At 36.6% G+C, this 21,054-nt stretch overlaps 1 protein-coding gene across 6 annotated transcripts in view; it reads right to left on the reverse strand.

Annotated features, from left to right (window-relative positions):
* LOC133656998 (general transcription factor II-I repeat domain-containing protein 2-like) overlaps positions 1-20,557 on the reverse strand; it is a 122,290-nt gene extending 101,733 nt beyond the window's left edge. For 2 of the 6 annotated variants that reach the window (XR_009827214.1, XR_009827217.1), the window contains exons 1-2: positions 20,300-20,557; positions 8,786-8,834 (exon numbers count right to left, since the gene is read on the reverse strand). Coding sequence is in view for 2 of the 6 variants with exons in the window: in XM_062057883.1 (XP_061913867.1) it covers positions 5,256-5,591; positions 5,704-6,081 (714 nt within the window). In the remaining 4 variants the exon portion in view is untranslated. The other 4 variants (XM_062057884.1, XR_009827216.1, XR_009827215.1 and 1 more) reach the window with 4 other exon arrangements.
* Between the last annotated feature and the right edge of the window lie 497 nt (positions 20,558-21,054).

The following is a 21,054-nucleotide window of genomic DNA, read 5'->3' on the forward strand; positions in this document are numbered from 1 at the left end:
TTACATTTGCATGACCCCTCATAATAATAATAATAATAATAATAATATACAAAGGTTTAGTTATTTTTACACTTGCATGACCACTGATAATAAAACTAATAATATACAAAAGTTGACTTATTTCTACACTTGCATGACCGCTAATAGTAATAATAATAAACAACATGACCACTAATATACAGAAGTTAACTTATGTTTACACTTGTGTGCCCACTAATAACAATAATATACACAAGTTGACTTATTTTTACACTTGCATGACCGCTAATAATCATAACATAATTTTACCTATTTTTCCTATTGTATGACCACTAATATACAGAAGTTAACTTATTTTTACACTTATGTGGCCACTAATAATATGCACAAGTTGACTTAGTTTTACACTTGCATGACCGCTAATAATCATAATAATAATAAAAAGAATCAACAAAAGTTGACTTATTTTTACACTTGCATGACCACTAATAATAATAACAATAATAATATACAACATTTTACCTATTTTTACTATTGCATGACCACTAATATACAGAAGTTAACTTATTTTTACATTTATGTGGCCACTAATAATAATAATATACACGAGTTGACTTAGTTTTACACTTGCATGACCTCTAACAATCATAATAATAATAAACAACATTTTACCTATTTTTACTATTGCATGACCACTAATATACAGAAGTTAACTTATTTTTACACTTATGTGGCCACTAATAATAATAATAATAATAATAATAATAATAATAATATACACAAGTTGACTTAGTTTGACACTTGCATGACCGCTAATAATCATAATAATAATACAAATAATCAACAAAAAGTAATAATCATAATAATAATATACAAAAGTTGACTTATTTTTACACTTATTTGGCCACTAATAATAATAATAATAATGATAATAATATACACAAGTTGACTTAGTTTGACACTTGCATGACCGCTAATAATCATAATAATACAAATAATCAACAAAAGTTGACTTATTTTTACACTTGCATGACCGCTAATAATGATAAACAACATTTTACCTATTTTTACTATTACATGACCACTAATATACAGAATTTAACTTATTTTTACATTTATGTGGCCACTAATAATAATAATAATAATAATAATAATAATAATATACAAAAGTTGACTTATTTTTACACTTATTTGGCCACTAATAATAATAATAATAACAATAATAATAATAATAATAATAATATACACAAGTTGACTTAGTTTTACACTTGCATGACAGCTAATAATCATAATAATAATAAAAATAATCAACAAAAGTTGACTTGTTTTTACACTTGCATGACCGCTAATAATGATAATAATAAACAACATTTTACCTATTTTTACTATTGCATGACCACTAATATACAGAAGTGAACTTATTTTTACACTTATGTGGCCACTAATAATAATAATAATAATAATAATAATATACAAAAGTTGACTTATTTTTACACTTATTTGGCCACTAATAATAATAATAATAATATACACAAGTTGACTTAGTTTTACACTTGCATGACCACTAATAATCATAATAATAATAAAAATAATCAACAAAAGTTGACTTATTTTTATACTTGCATGACCGCTAATAATGATAATAATAATAATAAACAACATTTGACCTATTTTTACTATTGCATGACCACTAATATACAGAATTTAACTTATTTTTACACTTATGTGGCCACTAATAATAATAATAATAATATACACAAGTTGACTTATTACACTTGCATGACCGCTAATAATAATAATAATAATAATAACAACAACATTTGACCTATTTTTACTATTGCATGACCACTAATATACAGAAGTTAACTTATTTTTACACTTGTATGATAGCTAATAATAATTTACAAAATCTAACTTATTCTTACTTGTATGGCCACTAATAACAATAGTAATAATATACAAAAGTTAACTTATTTTTTACTTTTGTATGATCACTAATAATATACAGATGCTAACTTATGTTTGCACTTGTATGACCAGTCCACTAATAATAAATAATAATAATAATAATAATATTAGGAAAATAACTTATTTTTCACTTGAATCACCGATGATAATAATAATAACAATACTGTACAAAAGTTTACCTATTTTTAGAATGGTATTACCACTACTACTAGTAACAATAATATAAAAAAGTTAACTTATTTTTACACTTGTATGACTCCTAATAATAATGATAGTATTATACAAAAGTTAACTTATTTTTACACTTTTATGACCACTGATAATAATAATATTGAGAAGTTAACTAATTTTTACACTTTTATGACCACTAATAATAATATTGAAAAGTTAACTCATTTGTACACTTGAATAACGACTACTAATACACACCTTTTCTTTCTCTGTCACGTGCCACCAAGGCTGTGAGTAATCGTTTGATTACAGAGCGGTTGACATATTTGTGTGACGGTGATGACTTTAAAAAGATTGCCTGTCAAGTTAGTAAAAATGTCATGATGGCCGCAGTTTGACCCTGGAACAGATTATTGCTCACACGGCACATACAAATAAATACTGTATACACACACACACACACACAATACAGTACCATGTGATGACATAATGGGCTCTAATGTAGGCGATCACATGACCTCATCAGCTGTCACTTGGTCAGCCAGCATGTTTTCGCTGAGGTGCGGCGGGAGCGCCACGCCACGCTTACAACAACCAAAATAAAACAGCAGTCACACGCCAGCTGACAAATTTAGACAAAATACTTTTGATCCTCTTGCTCTGAACTTTTCAAGGACCTACTACAAAACCACTAGTCAAAGATCCTCTATTAGAGGATTATTCTGATGTTTTTAAGGACCTACTACAAAACCACTAGTCAAAGATCCTCTATAAAACAGGATTATTCTGCACTTTTTAGGTATCTACTACAAAATCACTAGTCAAAGATCCTCTATAAGACAGGGTTATTGCACAGTTTTTAAATATCTACTACACAACCACTAGTCAAAGATCCTCTATTAGAGGATTATTCTGATGTTTTTAAGGACCTACTACAAAACCACTAGTCAAAGATCCTCTATAAAACAGGATTATTCTGCAATTTTTAAGGACCTACTACAAAACCAATAGTCAAAGATCCTCTATAAAACAGGATTATTCTGCACTTTTTAGGTATCTACTACAAAATCACTAGTCAAAGATCCTCTATAAGACAGGGTTATTGCACAGTTTTTAAGTATCTACTAAACAACCACTAGTCAAAGATCCCCTATAAAACAGGATTATTTTACACTTTTTAAGGACCTACTACAAAACCACTAGTCAAAGATCATCTATATAACAGGATTATTCTGCACTTTTTAAGGACCTACTACAAAATTACTAGTCAGAGATCCTCTATAAGACTGGATTATTGTGCACTTTTTAGGTATCTACTACACAACCACTAGTCAAAGATCATCAATGGTGCAAGAGTATTCTGATGTGTTTAAGGGCCTACTACAAAAACAATCAAAGATCATCTATATAAGACAGGAGTATTCTGATGTTTTTGGGACCTGATACAAACACATTAGTCAAATACCCTCCCTCTATGTGACAGGAAAATGCTGCTGTTTTTATGGACCTACCACAAAAATACTCATCAAAGATCATCTACGGTATATGACAGGAATATTCTGCAGTTTTTAAGGACCTACTGCAAAAACAATAGTCCAATATTCTTAGTGTGACAGGGGTATCCTGCTCTTTATAAGGGCTAATACAAAAACACTTGTCAAAGATCATCTATAAAACATGATTATTATGATGTTTTCAAGGACCTAATACAAAAACAGGATTATTCTGCACTTTTTATGGATCTACTACAAAAAAACAATGGTCAAAGATCCTCTATAAGGCAGGATTCTTGTCCAGTTTTTAAGAATCTATTACACAAGCACTAGTCAAAGATCCTCTATATAACATGAGTATTCTGATGTTTTTCAAGGACCTAATACAAACACAGTCAAAGATCCTCTATATCAGTGGTCCCCAACCTTTATGTAACTGCGGACCGGTACCGGGCCGCGGACCAGTACCCGGTGGTTGGGGACCACTGCTCTATATGACAAGAGTATTCCGTTTTTTTTAAAGGACCTAATACAAACACATTAGTCAAAGATTCTCTATATGACAGGAGTATTCTGATGTTTTCAAGGATCTATTACAAAGACACTAGTCAAAGATCCTCCATAAAATGAGATTATTCTAATGCTTTCAACAACCTAATACAAAAACACTGGTCAAAGATCCTCTATGAGACTTGATTATTCTGCTCTATCCAAGGACCCACTACACAACCACTTGTCAAAGATCCTCTATAAAAACAGGATTATTCTGCACTTTTTAAGGATCTGTTACACAACCACTAGTCAAAGATCCTCTATATGATAGGAGTAATCGGATGTTTATAAAATGACTTAATACAAACATTACTCAAAGATCCTCTATATGACAAGAGTATTCAGTTGATTCAAAAGACCCAATACAAACACATTAGTCAAAGCTCCTCTCTATGACAGGAGTATTCAGTTGTTTTAAAGGACCTAGTACAAAAACACTCGTCAAAGATCCTCTATGAAACATGATTATTCTGCTGTTTCCAAGGACCCACTACACAACCACTTGTCAAAGATCCTCTATAAAACAAGATTATTCTGCACTTTTTAAGGATCTATTACACGACCACTAGTCAAAGATCCTCTATATCAGATGTCCTCAAGTACAAATCTTGAAGGTCCACAAATGTTATTTTGAAACAGGCCGGGTCCGTTCATTATCGGTCAAGCTTATATAGGTAGTCGTTTAACATATTCTTAAAATTAACTAAAATAAAATAAATATCCAATAAAACACATGAAAGATTTTCTTTGAAAAAAAATAAATAAGAACTTCAATAAAACTTTCAGTTTTAACAAAAAATAAATAATTTTAAACACAACCCTCCTATCCCTGGTAAACAAATGACCTCACCAGATGTATGTGCAAATATAAGTATGGTACAGTACATGTACAGTACATCCTCATTGTGTAAAACAGCTGCTCAATGGGACAATTGGGCTCTTGGGTTTGAAGCCAAGACTTTGAAGTTTGGCACAAAAGGTGTGCTGGCCAGGTGGAGACACTGATCCAGGTGTTCATTGCTGCGGTACTTGTTCATTGTAGAGAAGGCAGACTCCCAGCTGCCAAACATTGTGAGGATGTGACAGGCCATCTTATGCAGCAGAGGGAACTTGGAACTTTGACCAGAAGGTGATGGCGTCACACTGAGCCTCTTTCTGTGCGACACCTTCTTGGAGGTCAAAGAGCTCAGTCTGCAGTGAAGCAGCTTCGGTCCATGAGAAGACTCGTTTTGCTTCTGCAGAGAACGCACTCACATTTGTGATCAGGAATGTGTTTTCAATGAACAGCAGGACTTGTTTTCCCAAAATGAAGCCATCAAAGCCAGTCTTGAAATTTGCAATGAGTTTTTCCAACAATTCCAAATGGCACTGATCATCTCCCTCTCCTTTGGTCAGTTCCAGAAGTTTGGGGAAGTGGAAGAGTTCCTCCTATAGATACACAGTTTAAATATATATTAGGAACAATGCTTCAAAATAGGTATGAATTATCAAGTGGAAGAAAATAGTGTGTGGTAGAAAATAATAATAACAAATTGGTTACCTGTATGTGACTTTTGAAAAGCTCCAGCTTCCTCTGGAAGGCACGGACTTCTGACATCAGCTCACACAGCGTGTTCTTCTTCCCCTGTAGCTTGACATTTAGGTCATTGAGATGGGAGGTTATATCAGCCAAAAATGCCACAGCTTCCATTTTCCCAGCATTTTGCAGAAATTCCAGGAACTGTTTTGCTTTTGCGCTATTTTGCTGGGACAGAAACACTTGCAGCTCTTCTCTAACGGCCCAAAAAGGCTCCAAGACCCTGCCTTTGCTCAGCCATCTCACGTTGTTGTGCACGAGCAAATCATCAAAAGCAGCATCCACCTCTGTTAGGAATGTGCGCAGTGCAGATGATGCTCTCAAGAAGTTGAGGACTTTCATGTCATGATTTCAGAGTACACTTCTCCAAGACTTGCACAAAGGACAGACTGGTGGATTATGCAGTGATAAGATATCAGGCCAGGGTGGTGTTGTCTCAGACACGGAACCAGTCCCTTCTCTCTCCCCAACATGGCTGGAGCTCCATCAGTAGCAATGGACACAACTTTCTTCAGATCTATCCCTTTTTCATTCAGCATTTCTGATATTGCTTTATAGACGTCTTCTCCCCTTGTTTGTCCACTCAGGCCCAAAACATCTTCAATAAACTCCCCCTTTTCCTCTTCATAAAACCTCCCAAACACCAACAACTGAGCATTGTCAGTGGACTCATCCACTGCTAGGGATAAGCACTCTGCATTTTTTATTCCATCACAAAGCTGCTTGGACAAATCACCAGCCCGTATTTCAGTACGTCTGGTAGCTGTGGCATCAGAGAGTGGGATTTCATTTATTTTAGCTGTCATTTCCTCCTTTTCTTTGCCTTCAAACATGGCACCCATCACTTCAGTCAAGCATTCATTCATTATTTCTACATCAGAGAATGTCTTCTTGTGTTGACCCACTCTGAGTGAGCACTCTGTTGCTATTTGTTGTCGTGTCATAGATTTAACACAAATCTTGCTTGATGTTTCATATGACTTTTTCAGACTCATGATTTCTTTTTTTCTTAGCTCTGAATCATGAGGAAATGTCTCTTGAAATTTGCGGTGCTCTTTCAGATAGTGACGTTTTAGATGTTCACTTTTCACCAGAGCAACAGTACTGTTGCATATTAGACACATTGGTCTGGTACTTGCAGTAGGTAGGATGACAACATATTGCTCTGTCCATTATTCCTTGAAACGTCGGTTTTCCCTGTCCACCTTTCTTTTACCAGCCTGAGCCAACTTGGAGCATGCCATTGGGATTTTATTGACATTCAGTGACTGACAGTTAGCAAAGTAGCAATGCGAGACAACTGTGTGCATGCAGAGAAAGGTTCCATGCATGGGGCATGAGTGCTGTGTGACCCAGGTGGTAACAGCCTATCAGCGCGTCCTTGTGATAGAGATGACAACCCATACTCTGATTGGCTGATTCCGCAGCCAATCAGAGTGGCGTTCTCTCGCTCTCACTCCGTCTCTCTCTCGCTCTCTCTGAGAGAGCGAGAGAGAGAGAGACGGAGTGAGTGAGACATGGAGGAGAAGTGTAAACTAAACGTGGAGATATTTGACTAAAAACAACAAAGAACGTTGACTTGCGCTAGCGATAACTCAAAGATAAATACAATTATTATATTTTTTTATAATAATTATAATTATTTAAAAAAATATATATATACTTTTTTAATACTATAGTTGGTGCTGGGTCCGGACGGACACGTCGCTGGGTCCGGGCATGGACCGCGGTCCGCCTGTTGAGGATCCCTGCTCTATATGATAGGAGTAATCCGATGTTTATAAAATGACCTTATACAAACATAACTCAAAGATCCTCTATAAAACAGGATTATTCAGGTGTTTTTTAAAGGACCTAATACAAACACATTAGTCAAAGATCCTCTGTATGACAGGAGTATTTAGATGTTTTCAAGGATGTACGACAAAGACACTAGTCAAAGATCCTCCGTAAAACGAGATTATTCTAATGTTTTCAACAACCTAATACCAAAACTCTGGTCAAAGATCCTCTATGAGACTTGATTATTCTGCTCTTTCCAAGTACCCACTACACAACCACTAGTCAAAGATCCTCTATAAAATGATTATTCTGATGTTTTTAAGGACCTACTACACAACCACTAGTCAAAGGTCCTCTATAAAACAGGATTATTCTGCACTTTTTAAGTATCTACTACAAAATCACTAGTCAAAGATCCTCTATAAGACAGGGTTATTGCACAGTTTTTAAGTATCTACTACACAACCACTAGTCAAAGATCCTCTATGAGACATGATTATTCTGCTGTTTCCAAGGACCCACTACAAAACCACTTGTCAAAGACCCTCTATACAAAAACAGAATTATTCGGCACTTTTTAAGTATACACTACAAAATCACTAGTCAAAGATCCTCTATAAGACAGGGTTATTGCACAGTTTTTAAGTATCTACTACACAACCACTAGTCAAAGACCCTCTATAAAAACAGGATTATTCTGCACTTTTTAAGCATCTACTACAAAATCACTAGTCAAAGATCCTCTATAAGACAGGGTTATTGCACAGTTTTTAAGTATCTACTACACAACCACTAGTCAAAGATTCTCTATGAGACTTGATTATTCTGCTGTTTCCAAGGACCAACTACACAACCACTAGTCAAAGATCCTCTATAAAAACAGGATTATTCTGCACTTTGTAATGATCTACTACAAATAACAATAGTCAAAGATCCTCTATGAGACAGGATCCTTGTCCAGCTTTTAAGAATCTATTAATTACACAAGCACTAGTCAAAGATCCTCTATATGACATGACTATTCGGATGTTTTTCAAGGACCTAATACAAACACATTAGTCAAAGATCATCTATATGACAGGAACATCATGCTGGACCTCAGATCCTCTATTTGACAATAGAATTTGCTCTTTTTAAGGAGAAGCACTTGTTAGAGATCCTCTATAAGACAGATGTGTTACTCCTTAGGCCATTCTACATAAAAACATGTCAATTAAGAAAGATGGAAGGTACATTCCGGTACAAAAAGATGTTTTCCACTCACCGTTTGAGCCTCTTCATCCTTCTCTTCATCGTCTGCTCCTCGCTGAAGACTGAAGAAGAAAGAAAGAAAGAAAAAGAATGTTTGAATCACTTTAAAGGGAGGAGAGTCATCTTCCCACACACATTTCACACATATCTTTGCAATCACATCAACACACACAAAGATGTCTCGCATGGAGGAGGAGGAGGGAGGTGAGGTGATGATGATGATGATGATGAAGATGAAGGAAAGAATGGAGGAGCAGATGAGAGAAAGAATGAAGAACATCAGCAAAAGTTCCGCTGAGTCATCTCCAACTTCCTGTAACACACTCCACTTATGACTTCAGTGTGGGTGTGCGTGTGTGTGTGTGTGTGTGTGTGTGTGTGTGTGTGTGTGTGTGTGTGTGTGTGTGTGTGTGTGTGTGTGTGTGTCATGAGAAAATGTTGAGCAACAAGCAGACAGACATAAACTTCCTTTCTTCCCAACAATCCCCAGAGAAAATGTTTTTTCCACTTTGATCCATCGAAGGACGAAATGGACATGTGCTGTTTTTAAGAACATTTCTCAAGTATGTCAAAGATGGCTCAAAGAACAACTGAGCTGCTCTTTTTAAGGACATATAAAAACGGTACTGTTTTAGAGGATCTATTGCAAAAGCACGAGTCAAAGATCCTCTATTTAAAAAGGGTGCCGTGCTGTTTTTGAGGATCTACTGCAAAAATGCAAGTCAAAGATCCGCCATATGAAAAGGGTGCTGTGCTGTTTTTGAGGCGCTATTGCAAAAAAAATGTGAGTCAAAGATCATGTATATGAAGAGTGCTGTGCGTTGTTTTATTTTTAGTATCTACTGCAAAAACACGAGTCAAAGATTATCTACATGAAAAGAGTGCTGTGCTGTTTTTGAGGATCTACTGCAAAAGCGTAATTTAAAACAATCTAAATAAAAACAGTGCGGTTTGTGAGGCTCTATTGCAAAAACATGGGTCAAAGATCCTCTCTATGAGAAGAGTGCTGTGCTGTTTTTGAAGGTCTACTGCAAAAACATAATTTAGAATCATCTTAATAAAAACAGTGCTGTTTTTGAGGCGCCATTACAAAGAAACACGAGTCAAAGATCCTGTATATGAAGAATGCTGTGTGTTTTTTTTTTAGTATCTACTCCAAAAACACGAGTCAAAGACCCTCTATATGAGAAGAGTGCTGTGCTGTTTTTGGAGATCTACTGCAAAAACATCATTTAGAATCATCTAAATAAAAACCTTGCTGTGTTTGGGGCGCCATTGCAAAAAAACATGAGTCAAAGATTCTGTATATGAAGAGTGCTGTGCGGTTTTTTAGTATCTACTGCAAAAACACGAGTCAAAGATTCTCTATATGAAAAGAGTGCTTTGCTGTTTTTGAGGATCTACTGCAAAAGCGTAATTTAAAACAATCTAAATAAAAACAGTGCCGTTTGTGAGGCTCTATTGCAAAAATAAGGATCAAAGATCTTCTATATGAGAAGAGTGCTGTGCTGCTTTTGAAGATCGACTGCAAAAACAATTTAGAATCATCTAAATAAAAACAGTGCTGTTTTTAAGAACATTACTCAAGTATGTCAAAGATTGCTTGAAGAACAACTGAGCTGCTCTTTTTAAGGACATATTGCAGACACGCGAGTCAAAGATCATCCATTTAAAAAGGGTGCTGTGCTGTTTTTGAGTGTCTACTGCAAAAACGCGAGTCAAAGATCCTCCATTAAAAAGGGTGCTGTGCTGTTTTTGAGTATCTACTGCAAAAACACGAGTCAAAGATTCTCTATATGAAAAGAGTGATGTGCTGTTTTTGAGGATCTACTGCAAAAGCGTAATTTAAAACAATCTAAATAAAAACAGTGCTGTTTTTGAGGCTCCATTGCAAAAAAACACGAGTCAAAGATCCTGTATATGAAGAATGCTGTGCAGTTTTTTTTAGTATCTAATGCAAAAACATGAGTCAAAGATTCTCTATATGAAAAGAGTGCTGTGCTTTTTTTGAGTATCTACTGCAAAAGCGTAATTTAAAACAATCTAAATAAAAACAGTGCCATTTGTGAGGCTCTATTGCAAAAACACGGGTCAAAGATCCTCTATATGAGAAGAGTGCTGTGCTGTTTTTGAAGGTCTACTGCAAAAACATAATTTAGAATCATCTTAATAAAAACAGTGCTGTTTTTGAGGCCATTGCAAAAAAACACGAGTCAAAGATCCTGTATATGAAGAGTGCTGTGCGTTTTTTTTAATTATCTACTGCAAAAACACGAGTCAAAAATTCTCTCTATGAAAAGAGTGCTGTGCTGTTTTTGTAGATCTACTGCAAAAACATGATTTAAAATGATCTGAATAAAAACAATGCTGTTTTCATGATCTATTGCAAAAACACGAATAAAAGGTCCTCTATATGAAAAGGGTGCTGTGCTGTTTTTGAGGCGCCATTGCAAAAAAACTTGAGTCAAAGATCCTGTGTATGAAGAGTGCTGTGCGGTTTTTAGTATCTACAGCAAAAATGCAAGACAAAAATCTTCAATATGGAAAGCGTGCGATGCCGTTTGAGGATCTATTGCAAAAACGCAATTTGAAAAAAAATGCAGGTCAAAGATCTTCTATATGCAAAGAGTGCCGTGCTGTTTTGGAGTATTCACTGCAAAAATGTGAGTCAAAGATATTTTACATGACAGGAGTGTTGGGCTGTTTTTAGAAAAATGCAACAATGCTATTCAAAGATCCTCTATATAAAAATGAAAAGGAGCGCTCCGCTGTTTTTGAGGATGCATTGCAAAAACTCAAGTCAAAGATCCTCGATTTGGAAAATAGTGCTGTGCTGTTTCTAAAGATGTACTGCAAAAACTCAAGTCAAAGATCCTCTATATCAGTGTTTCCCAAAGTGTGGGGCGCGCCCCACTGGTGGGGAATAGAGACATGACAGGTGGGGCGCGAGGAACGGGAGGAAATTTCACTTTACTTTTTTTTTTTTTTAAATTATATCCTTAGATTATTTTTTTTTTACTATGCTTTCATTTTCTATACACACTGTAAATCACTTTGTGATTCTGTCTGTGGAATCCGCTATATAAATAAATGTAAATTACTTATTTTTCCTGTAGGCTTTACATTTCTAGGTAGGAGCGAAAGTTTAACAGACATAGCAACAGTAACTAATGGGGGCGGGGCTAAGCGGAAGCTCTGTGAATGGCGAGTCACTGTGCGAGGATTTGCTGTTTTGCAAATACATCAAAAATAGAGCCACTGCTGATGAGCTGTTCGAGATAATGGACAGTTTCCTCAAAGAACACAACCTTAAATGGGAAAACTGTGTGGGCTTTTGCTCTGATGGCGCACAGACCATGGCAGGGTAAAGAAACGGGCTGCAGGCTCTAATAAAGAGGGTTGCGCCAAATGCGCATTGGACACACAGTGTGTCATTCACCGGGAAGCACTCGCGTCAAGCCAGCTCAGCCCCGAACTCAATGAGGTTTTAACAGTGGCAGTGTCAAGCCTGCGACCCCCATTTGAAAAGCTGTGCAGTGCAAAACAGGCTCATTGCAGCCACTAATGCTGGAGTACTGTAAAACTCATGTTCACTTGCAGGGGCGCCGAAAAAGGGGGGGTAAAGGAGACGGATTCCAGGGGCCCATGATGGAGGGGGGCCCAGAGAGGCCCCTAATGATGATGAAATTATAATACAGAAAAAATAATGACACTTAAGTTATTAACTAACATATAATCACACATGTTTTATTTTCCATGTCCTGGTAACAATACCTTTATTTGTTTTGGAAGCATCAACACCCGCAGGGCCCTCCCTTCCCCCCTCTATTTACGTAAAATGGTTCAGTCCGACTGGATCAGCTGCAGGTAGAGCACCGACGATTATTCACAGACAGACAGCGCCACAGCGGGCAAAGCGGAGGAGACAGCAGTATGCCTCAAAAATCAGGCAGCCAAAAAAGAAAGGAAAATAAAATAAGAGAGGAGAAGGAGTTGAAGGGTCGACAATATGTCACCCAATATTTCCCAAAGAAAGGTGGGTTTGTTAGTTGTGGTGGAAAGTTATGCATATTAACTTTGTCCCTGTCTGTGGTAATAAGCTAGCTCACTTTTCTCACCATGTTAGCTCAAGAAAACTCTGGATTTTTACATTTTACTGCTATATTAGTTAAATAATCAATCTAGTCAAACATTTATCAAGCTGTTCTTATTCAATAATAGTTGATCTCCCCTCTGTCAAAATGATGCCTCATTCTGAACAGAGTCAAGTGCAGCAGCAGCTGTCTGTCAGCCCCCAAGTCCCCCTGCCCCTGAATCATCCCCCAAGTCCCCCTGCCCCTGAATCAGCCCCCAAGTCCCCCTGCCCCTGAATCAGCCCCCAAGTCCCCCTGCCCCTGAATCAGCCCCCAAGTCCCCCTGCCTCTGAATCAGCCCCCAAGTCCCCCTGCCCCTGAATCAGCCCCAGTGCCCCCACATGAGGAAGGAGGTGAGCAGCTGCGTGTGTTGGAATAATAATAATAATAATAATATAATACAAAATATAATACATTTTACTACAGTCTCAAGAATCAGTGGTGCAGCAAATAAATGACTCAAAATTAATTCCATTGTATTCAGAATACCATTAAAATGCATAATTGTATGTAAAATAGCATCAAAAAATGTTGCCGCTGTGTTGGGGGCCCTGTAAAGATTCTTTTCATGGGGCCCAAAATCCCTAGCGGCGCCCCTGTTCACTTGCTCTGTCTTGCCTAAATGCATAGCTCCTCCTTTTTTTTTGCAAAGATTGCAAAGTGCCACTTTTATTTTATTTATTATTGAACTTGATGCAAGTTATTTGATTTATTATTGAACTTGAAGCAAGTTATAACACTTTTATTGATTTATTATTAAACTTGATGCAAGTTATAACACTTTTGATTTATTATTGAACTTCATGCAAGTTATTTGATTTATTATTGAACTTGATGCAAGTTATAACACTTTTGTTTTATTTATTATTGAACTTGATGCAAGTTATTTGATTTATTATTGAACTTGATGCAAGTTATTTGATTTATTATAGAACTTGATGCAAGTTATACCACAGCTGCACAGTTATTTTATTTATTATTGAACTTGATGTTATTTTATGTTATTGCGTTTGAATGTATACAACTTGATGTTACTTGATGTTCAATAAATTTGAAAATGTTAAGCTTAGCATTAGCGTTGTGTTGGGGCGATGAGGGCAGGTGGTGGGCGATGAGGGCAGGTGGTGGGCGATGAGGGCAGGTGGTGGGCGATGAGGGCAGGTGGGCCTTGAAAACTCCCCCTTGTCCAAAGTGGGGGATGACAAAAAAAGTTTGAGAACCACTGCTCTATATCAAGAGTTTGCAGCTGTTTTAAAGGACCCGTGCCAAAAATGCTAGTCAGAGATATTTTTATATGACAGGAGTGTTTTGTTGTATTTTTCTGAAAACAGCACCTCTATTCAAAGATCCTCTATATAAAAAAGGAAAAGGGGTGCTTTGTTGTTTAAGAACATACTTAAAAATGCCAAGTCAAAGCTCCTCTATGGAAAGAGTGGTGTGCTGTTTTCAGAAAAAAATACAACAATTCAAAGATCCTCTATATGAAAGGAAAACGGGCACTTTGCCATTTAAGGACATACTCAAAAATGTCAAGTCAAAGATCCTCTATAGTCTATATCAAGAGTTTGCAGCTGTTTTAAAAAGGACCCGTGCCAAAAATGCTAGTCAGAGATATTTTTATATGACAGGAGTGTTGTGCTGTTTTCAGAAAAATACTACAACAACTCTATTCAAAGATCCTCTATATAAAAAGGAAAAGGGGTGCTTTGTTGCTTAAGAACATACTTAAAAATGCCAAGTCAAAGCGCCTCTATATAAAGAGTGGTGTGCTGTTTTCAGAAAAAATACAACAATTCAAAGATCCTCTATATGAAAGGAAAACGGGCGCTTTGCCATTTAAGGACATGCTTAAAAATGTCTAGTCAAAGATCCTCTATAATGAGTGATGTGCTGTTTTTACGCACCCACTGGAAAAGCCAAAGATCCTCTATAAGGAGTGATGTGCTGTTTTTAAGCACCCACTGAAGAAGCCAAAGATCCTTTCTTTGGATGGCGATGTCAGACACTTGTATGTCAGTGTGATGTCATCGTTGGGTTGGTGTGAATTTGTAGACGTGGGATTTTTTTGGATTTTTGTCAATTTTCCGCACACTCGGTGGTCTGCATCATGGCAGCCACACACACACACACACACACGCACACTCACACGCACACACATCTGGTCCAGGTGAGTCATGCTGTGACAAATCCTTCTTGGAGACCCAGGACCTCTTCCTGACCCACCCCTAAAGTACTTGATGTCAGTGAACGCACCACTGACTTCATTAATTAAGGTAAACCTCATCCGGTCTTCCTAAAATACTTTCTTCTTTTAAACAGCAAAATAGACGTGGAAGCTTGTGTGACTACTTTTAGATACTACTAGATTTTGGGTGTACTGTTCCTTTAAGACAAACTATCGTTATTATTAGCTGTGTGAACCGAGTCTTGTAAGCTTCTCACCAAATGGTCTCATTGTTGTCTACACGCGATTACAAATCAATAATAATCAATACAGCCAGCTGACACCAGCTGAAATCAATCCAAAAAGCCCCAACTGACAAAGGGGGCGGGGCTTCAGGAGGTTCAGCCATACTGGGAAACATCGCCCTCCTGTGGCAGACATGAGGAAACACACTTTCAACAGAAAAAATACTTACAAAAATAAATAAACAATAATAATCTTTTTTTTAATGAAGTACCAAATCAACAATATGTTGTTATTGTATAAGTACCTAAACACACGTTACTCAAGTGGAAAAAATAAAAAGTGCAGCAAATCTAACGTTTTTAACAATACCTTAAAAATGTTAGATGTGCTGCACTTTTTACTTTTAACGTATTGTTGAAAATATAAAAATATAAAACTAAAGTATATTCAATAGGTGGGAATATTTTTTAAAAGCAGGACATTTTTAGGGGGAGTTTACTAAAAAAAGTGTAATTTTCCTATTCAGCCAGCAGATGGCGGCAGAGCTGGACAACCATGCAATTATCCATGCTGCCACCGAGAGGCGCTACAACACTACTGGAGAAAGCAAACAACAACGTGGGACTTTATTGGCCTTTTGCATTTTCGATGTGATTTTGAATCCTGCTGGGAATCAAATCACCTTTATCCAACAAAAATAATCCTAAAAACATATATATATATTTTTTTACAAAACAATGTTTGCTGAATGCCAATATTGACACTTTTAATGCGAGGTGACATTCGCCTTGTGATCCTTTATTTGTTTATCCAAAGTAAAGCATATGACAGGAGTGCTCTGCCGTTTTATGGAAATGCCACACGCACACACACACTCTTGTATTTCTCATCTTCTTGAGACCTCTGAAAAATGCCTCCCTCTTTAGGACCACCCTTTCTAGATATATAAAGATTTGCATTTACAACATTATTAATATATACATACTATGCAAACATAAAAAAGCGTGTTGTGGAAAATGAGTTGGAATTTTACAAGAAAAAAGGTCACAATTTCACAAGAAAAACTTGGAATTTTGGCAGTATTATAATAAGTCATAATTTTACGCAACGGAAGTCATAAATTTTACAAGAAAAACTGAACATTTGTGCAATATTATGATCAAAGGTGGAATTTTACTCAATAACAGTCACATTTTACCAGAAAAGCTTAAAATGTTCGCAATTTTATGAAAAAAGTTGTACTTTTACTAGACAAAAGTCACAATTTTATAAGAAAACTTTAAAATGTTGGCAATATTGTAATAATAATCAGAATTTTATCTGGCAAAATTATGACAAAAGTCATAATTTTACTCAAAAAAAGTCACTATTTTACAAGAACAACAAAACAATTGGCAATATTGTGATAAAAGTCAGAATTGTATACGACAAATGTCACCATTTTGCATTAAAAAGTAATAATTTTACATTAAAAAGTCATTTAAAAATATTGCAAAATTTACAGAAACAGAAAGAATATGAGAAATTGTTTCCAATTTTATAAGAAAAAACTCGACACATTGTGAGAAAAAGACTGCTTTTAGTTCTTTTTTTTTTGTAATTGTTTTTTAATCTTCATTATTTACTTCAAGTTATTACAGTATGTCTATATACATAGTTTTATTTTATTTGTTTATTAATTTTGGCCAAAAGGGGCCGCATTTCAATTTCGTACACACACTTGTTATTTCATATGTTGACCAGAGGGCGGACCACTTTTAAAACCGACACAGTCAATTTGAAAAATCCCTCCTTTTTGGGACCACACTAATTTTGATAGATTTCACCACCAGGGGTGCAAATGAGACATTCTCTATTAGATGCAATGGTTTTCTGTATTGGGACCATGATTTATGTCCTAACTTGTTCACCGCTCCTCATATGGAAGGTACTTTTCCTTGTTGATGTCTCAAGAAGGGTAGAAATACAACACACACACACACACAAAAATGTGGTTTTAACACATTTAAAAACACCCTTCATATGACAGGAAGTAGCATCTGTCCTCTGCAGCTTTAATACTTTTAACACACTGTCAAAGTGTAGTGGGAAAAAAGTCAACAGTAGTAGTAAATAATAGTACAAAATAACCATAAAGTAATGTTAATAATCTTAAAGTATTGTTAACATATGCGAAAACAACAATACAAGCCTTCTTAAAAACTGTTTAAAATGTCTGCAAAAATGTGGATCAGGTTTTGGGGGGGCCAAGTAATAATAAAAGCCTTTTAACTAATGCCACTTTAAAGCAAGAACTCTATTGATTTTAAAAGACATTTGCAACCCAGTGACAGATCAGCAGGTACAAGACCACTACTGATTTTAGTGGGTATTCTGACCAAGGGCTCTAGAACCCTACTGATTTTAATGTGCTAAGTCTATGTAGTATGCCAGGTTTACCATGTTTTGATTAACGTGGATCCCGACTTAAAAAAGTTGAAAAACTTATTGGGGTGTTACCATTTAGTGGTCAATTGTACGGAATATGTACTGTACTGTGCAATCTACTAATAAAAGTCTCAATCAATCAATCAAAGGTGTCCAAAGTGTGGCCCGGGGGCCATTTGCGGCCCGCAGATAATTTTTTAACGGCCCGCGGCAGGTTCTAAAAATAGAAATTAAAAACAAAGACAAAAACATTTACACAAGTGGAATAAAAGAGCATAAAGGTGAAATATAACAAAAAATTATAATAACAAAAAATAATAATCCATCCATCCATCTTCTTCCGCTTATCCGAATGAATAAAAAACAATGTTGTTATGAATTTTTTACCTATTAAAGGCTCCAATTACTTTACAAAAAAAATTGCAGGGAAAATAATGCAGATTTTGTGGGTTTGCAATAAAAAAAAAAGCTTTCTATGACAAAAAAAAGTGGATTGAAAAATAAAACATTAAAAATCATACAAACGTTTATAATCAACGGATATATTTGAAATTGATCTAAAGATTTAAATGTTGAAAGTAAAAAAATATATATATAATAACGTATGATTTATTTTTAACACTTATATGAGTAGGGCCCTCAAAGTACTACTCTCCCCCAAATCCTCCACACGACACCTCCGCTCCGGACAGGCTAACCTCCTCCAACAAAACTACCAACTATGGGAGACCGGGCTTTCTGCTCCGCCGCTCCCAGTCTGTGAAATGCTCTCCCTGACCACCTGAGGGCACCGCAGACTGTGGATGCTTTTAAAAAAGGCTTAAAAACCCTTCTTTTAAAAAAAGCATTTATATATATATATATATATATATATATATATACATATATATATATATATACATATATATATATATATATTATATATATATATATATATATATATATATATATATATATATATATATATATATATATATGCATACTAGTTCTAGCTATTAGGCTGTTCTATTTTTTATTTGTGTTTTTTATTATCTTTTTTCAATACACTGTAGCACTTTGAGGTTGTTTGCTCAATGTAAAGTGCTTTTTACAAATAAAATCTATTATTATTATTATTACGGATTTTCTGAAGCCAAGATGTCCAAAAGAAGCCGATGCCACATGTCTCAGGGAGAACCCTATTGATTTTGAAAGGCGATGCTTATGAGAGCCCCGGGTACAAGAACGCTATTGCTTTTGAAAATGACGTCAGACCAAAAACGCAGCGCACTGTTGCTATTGGCAACATGTCAACTATTCTCCAATAAGGCACGATGACGACGTCATTAATGGTTTCTAGTGGGTGAAAGGTCGCGTCGGTACAATTAGGAGGCGTTAAATTTCACCTGAGTGTACGTACACGCACACGCACGCACACGCGCGCTCGACCTGGCAGCAGCGTGGAAACGACAGGAAATCTCCGGAGTTGCCACGGAGTCGGACGCACGAGGAAACGGCCATCACAACACGCAACAATGCCAAATGTCACGTCACAGAACAATCATGTCTAAATAAAAGCACATCTATTGTGCAATGGAGGAAATGTGGAAGCCCCACGTGACTAATTTTGGAAAGTCACGTCCTGCTCCGCGTTATAGTGATGGTGGAGGAAGTTGCGGGGTTCAAATACCGTTGGAAATGTGAACATCACAGCAAAGCTAGGGGAACCGGCACCGCCTCTATTAACCAGCAAAATGACTAAAGTCAAATTTCCTCTCAGTTGCCTCGTATAATATCATATGAACGATTGTTTGCTTAGTTGCTAGGCAACGGGACACATGCTGTGTCAATATTTGACTCTATTTTACTTGTGGTCAAATTATTTCTAAGCCTTTGGGAATCACGTTCAAACACGACATTTTAGAAACAGTACAAAACACAAAATGGAACGTTCAAATAAAAACTGCGATTAGTCGTTCCATCCATCCATTCCCTACCGCTTGTCCCTTTCGGGGGGGGGGCGGGGGGGGGGGGTGCTGGAGCCTATCTCAGCTGCATTCATTTGTCTGAAATTAGTACTTTCCGACAACATTCAACGCACCATGCCCCAGTAACTTCCTGACCTGAAGCGTTTTATCTTCTTCAAAGTTTATACACTCCCACAGTTATTTTTTTAAAATTGCGTGTATCCGTCGCATGACACACACTTTTTTTTGTCAATGTCCAAGAGAGGGGGAGAAAAAAAATAAAGAAGTGACATTCTCGGGAATGTCACAAGGAAATGCAGGCAGCACGCGGTGACGTCATGCCAGTGACGTGTGGGAGGATCAGCTGAGGGGTGTTGTCTTCAGGGTCCACTTATAATCGTTTAGATCAAGCTCGTAAATGGGAGTTTTGGTAAGAAAAAAAAAAGTGTTTTTACACTTCCTTATACATCTACACGCATTCTTCTCGGTGTGCATACAACTCAATGCAAAGTTTGACACCGCTTCCTCATTTTTGACGTAGCCTGCATTTGTGTGTAAACGTTGTGCTTTTTAATTCATTCATTTAAAAAAGAGCGAAGTGAGGGACTTACCTAATAACATCACTAGCGACTTTGGGCCCAAAACTTTCCTGACTTGTGCTTTCTTTTTGGAAAATGCAACTGGAGTCAGTTTCTGTTTTAAGTTTGCACTGGGGAACGAAACAAAAAAAAAGAGGCGGGTAAAGGCAACGCACCCGTCGGAAAAAAATGCTTTCTTCAATGACTTAATCTGCAAAAAAAGTCCTGCGAGTTGCAGCAGAGTGGAGTCGCCAAACTTCTTTTAGAGCTGCACCATTCAGTCTCTGCATGTCAAATCCACTTCTGGTCAGCCACACCCACGTGACACTCGCCCCTCCCCCTCCACTCCCATGAATGGAAAGCGTCACCATTCATTGGCCAATTGCCAATCATGTGACAGTTTTGAATGAAATTTCAATTTGGAGGATTTTACTTTATTTTTTGAAGAGACCTGAATGTGAACCTAGAACAGGGTGGCAACCCAAAATGTTGAAAGAGCCAAATTGGACCAAAAATACAACAAAACAAAAAAATCTGTCTGTAGCCGCAAAAAATGTAAAGCCTTATAGAAGTTTTATAATGAAGTTAAAGTTAAAGCACCAATGATTGTCACACACACTAGGTGTGGCGAAATTTGACCCATTACCCTTGATCACCCCCTGGGAGGTGAGGGGAGCAGTGAGCAGCAGCGGTGGCCACGCCCGGGAATCATTTTTGGTGATTTAACCCCCAATTCCAACCCTTGATGCTGAGTGCCAAGCAGGGAGGTAATGGGTCCCGTTTTCATA

Source organism: Entelurus aequoreus, linkage group LG09, assembly GCF_033978785.1.
Source record: "Entelurus aequoreus isolate RoL-2023_Sb linkage group LG09, RoL_Eaeq_v1.1, whole genome shotgun sequence".
NCBI classification, from domain to species: Eukaryota; Metazoa; Chordata; class Actinopteri; order Syngnathiformes; family Syngnathidae; genus Entelurus; species Entelurus aequoreus.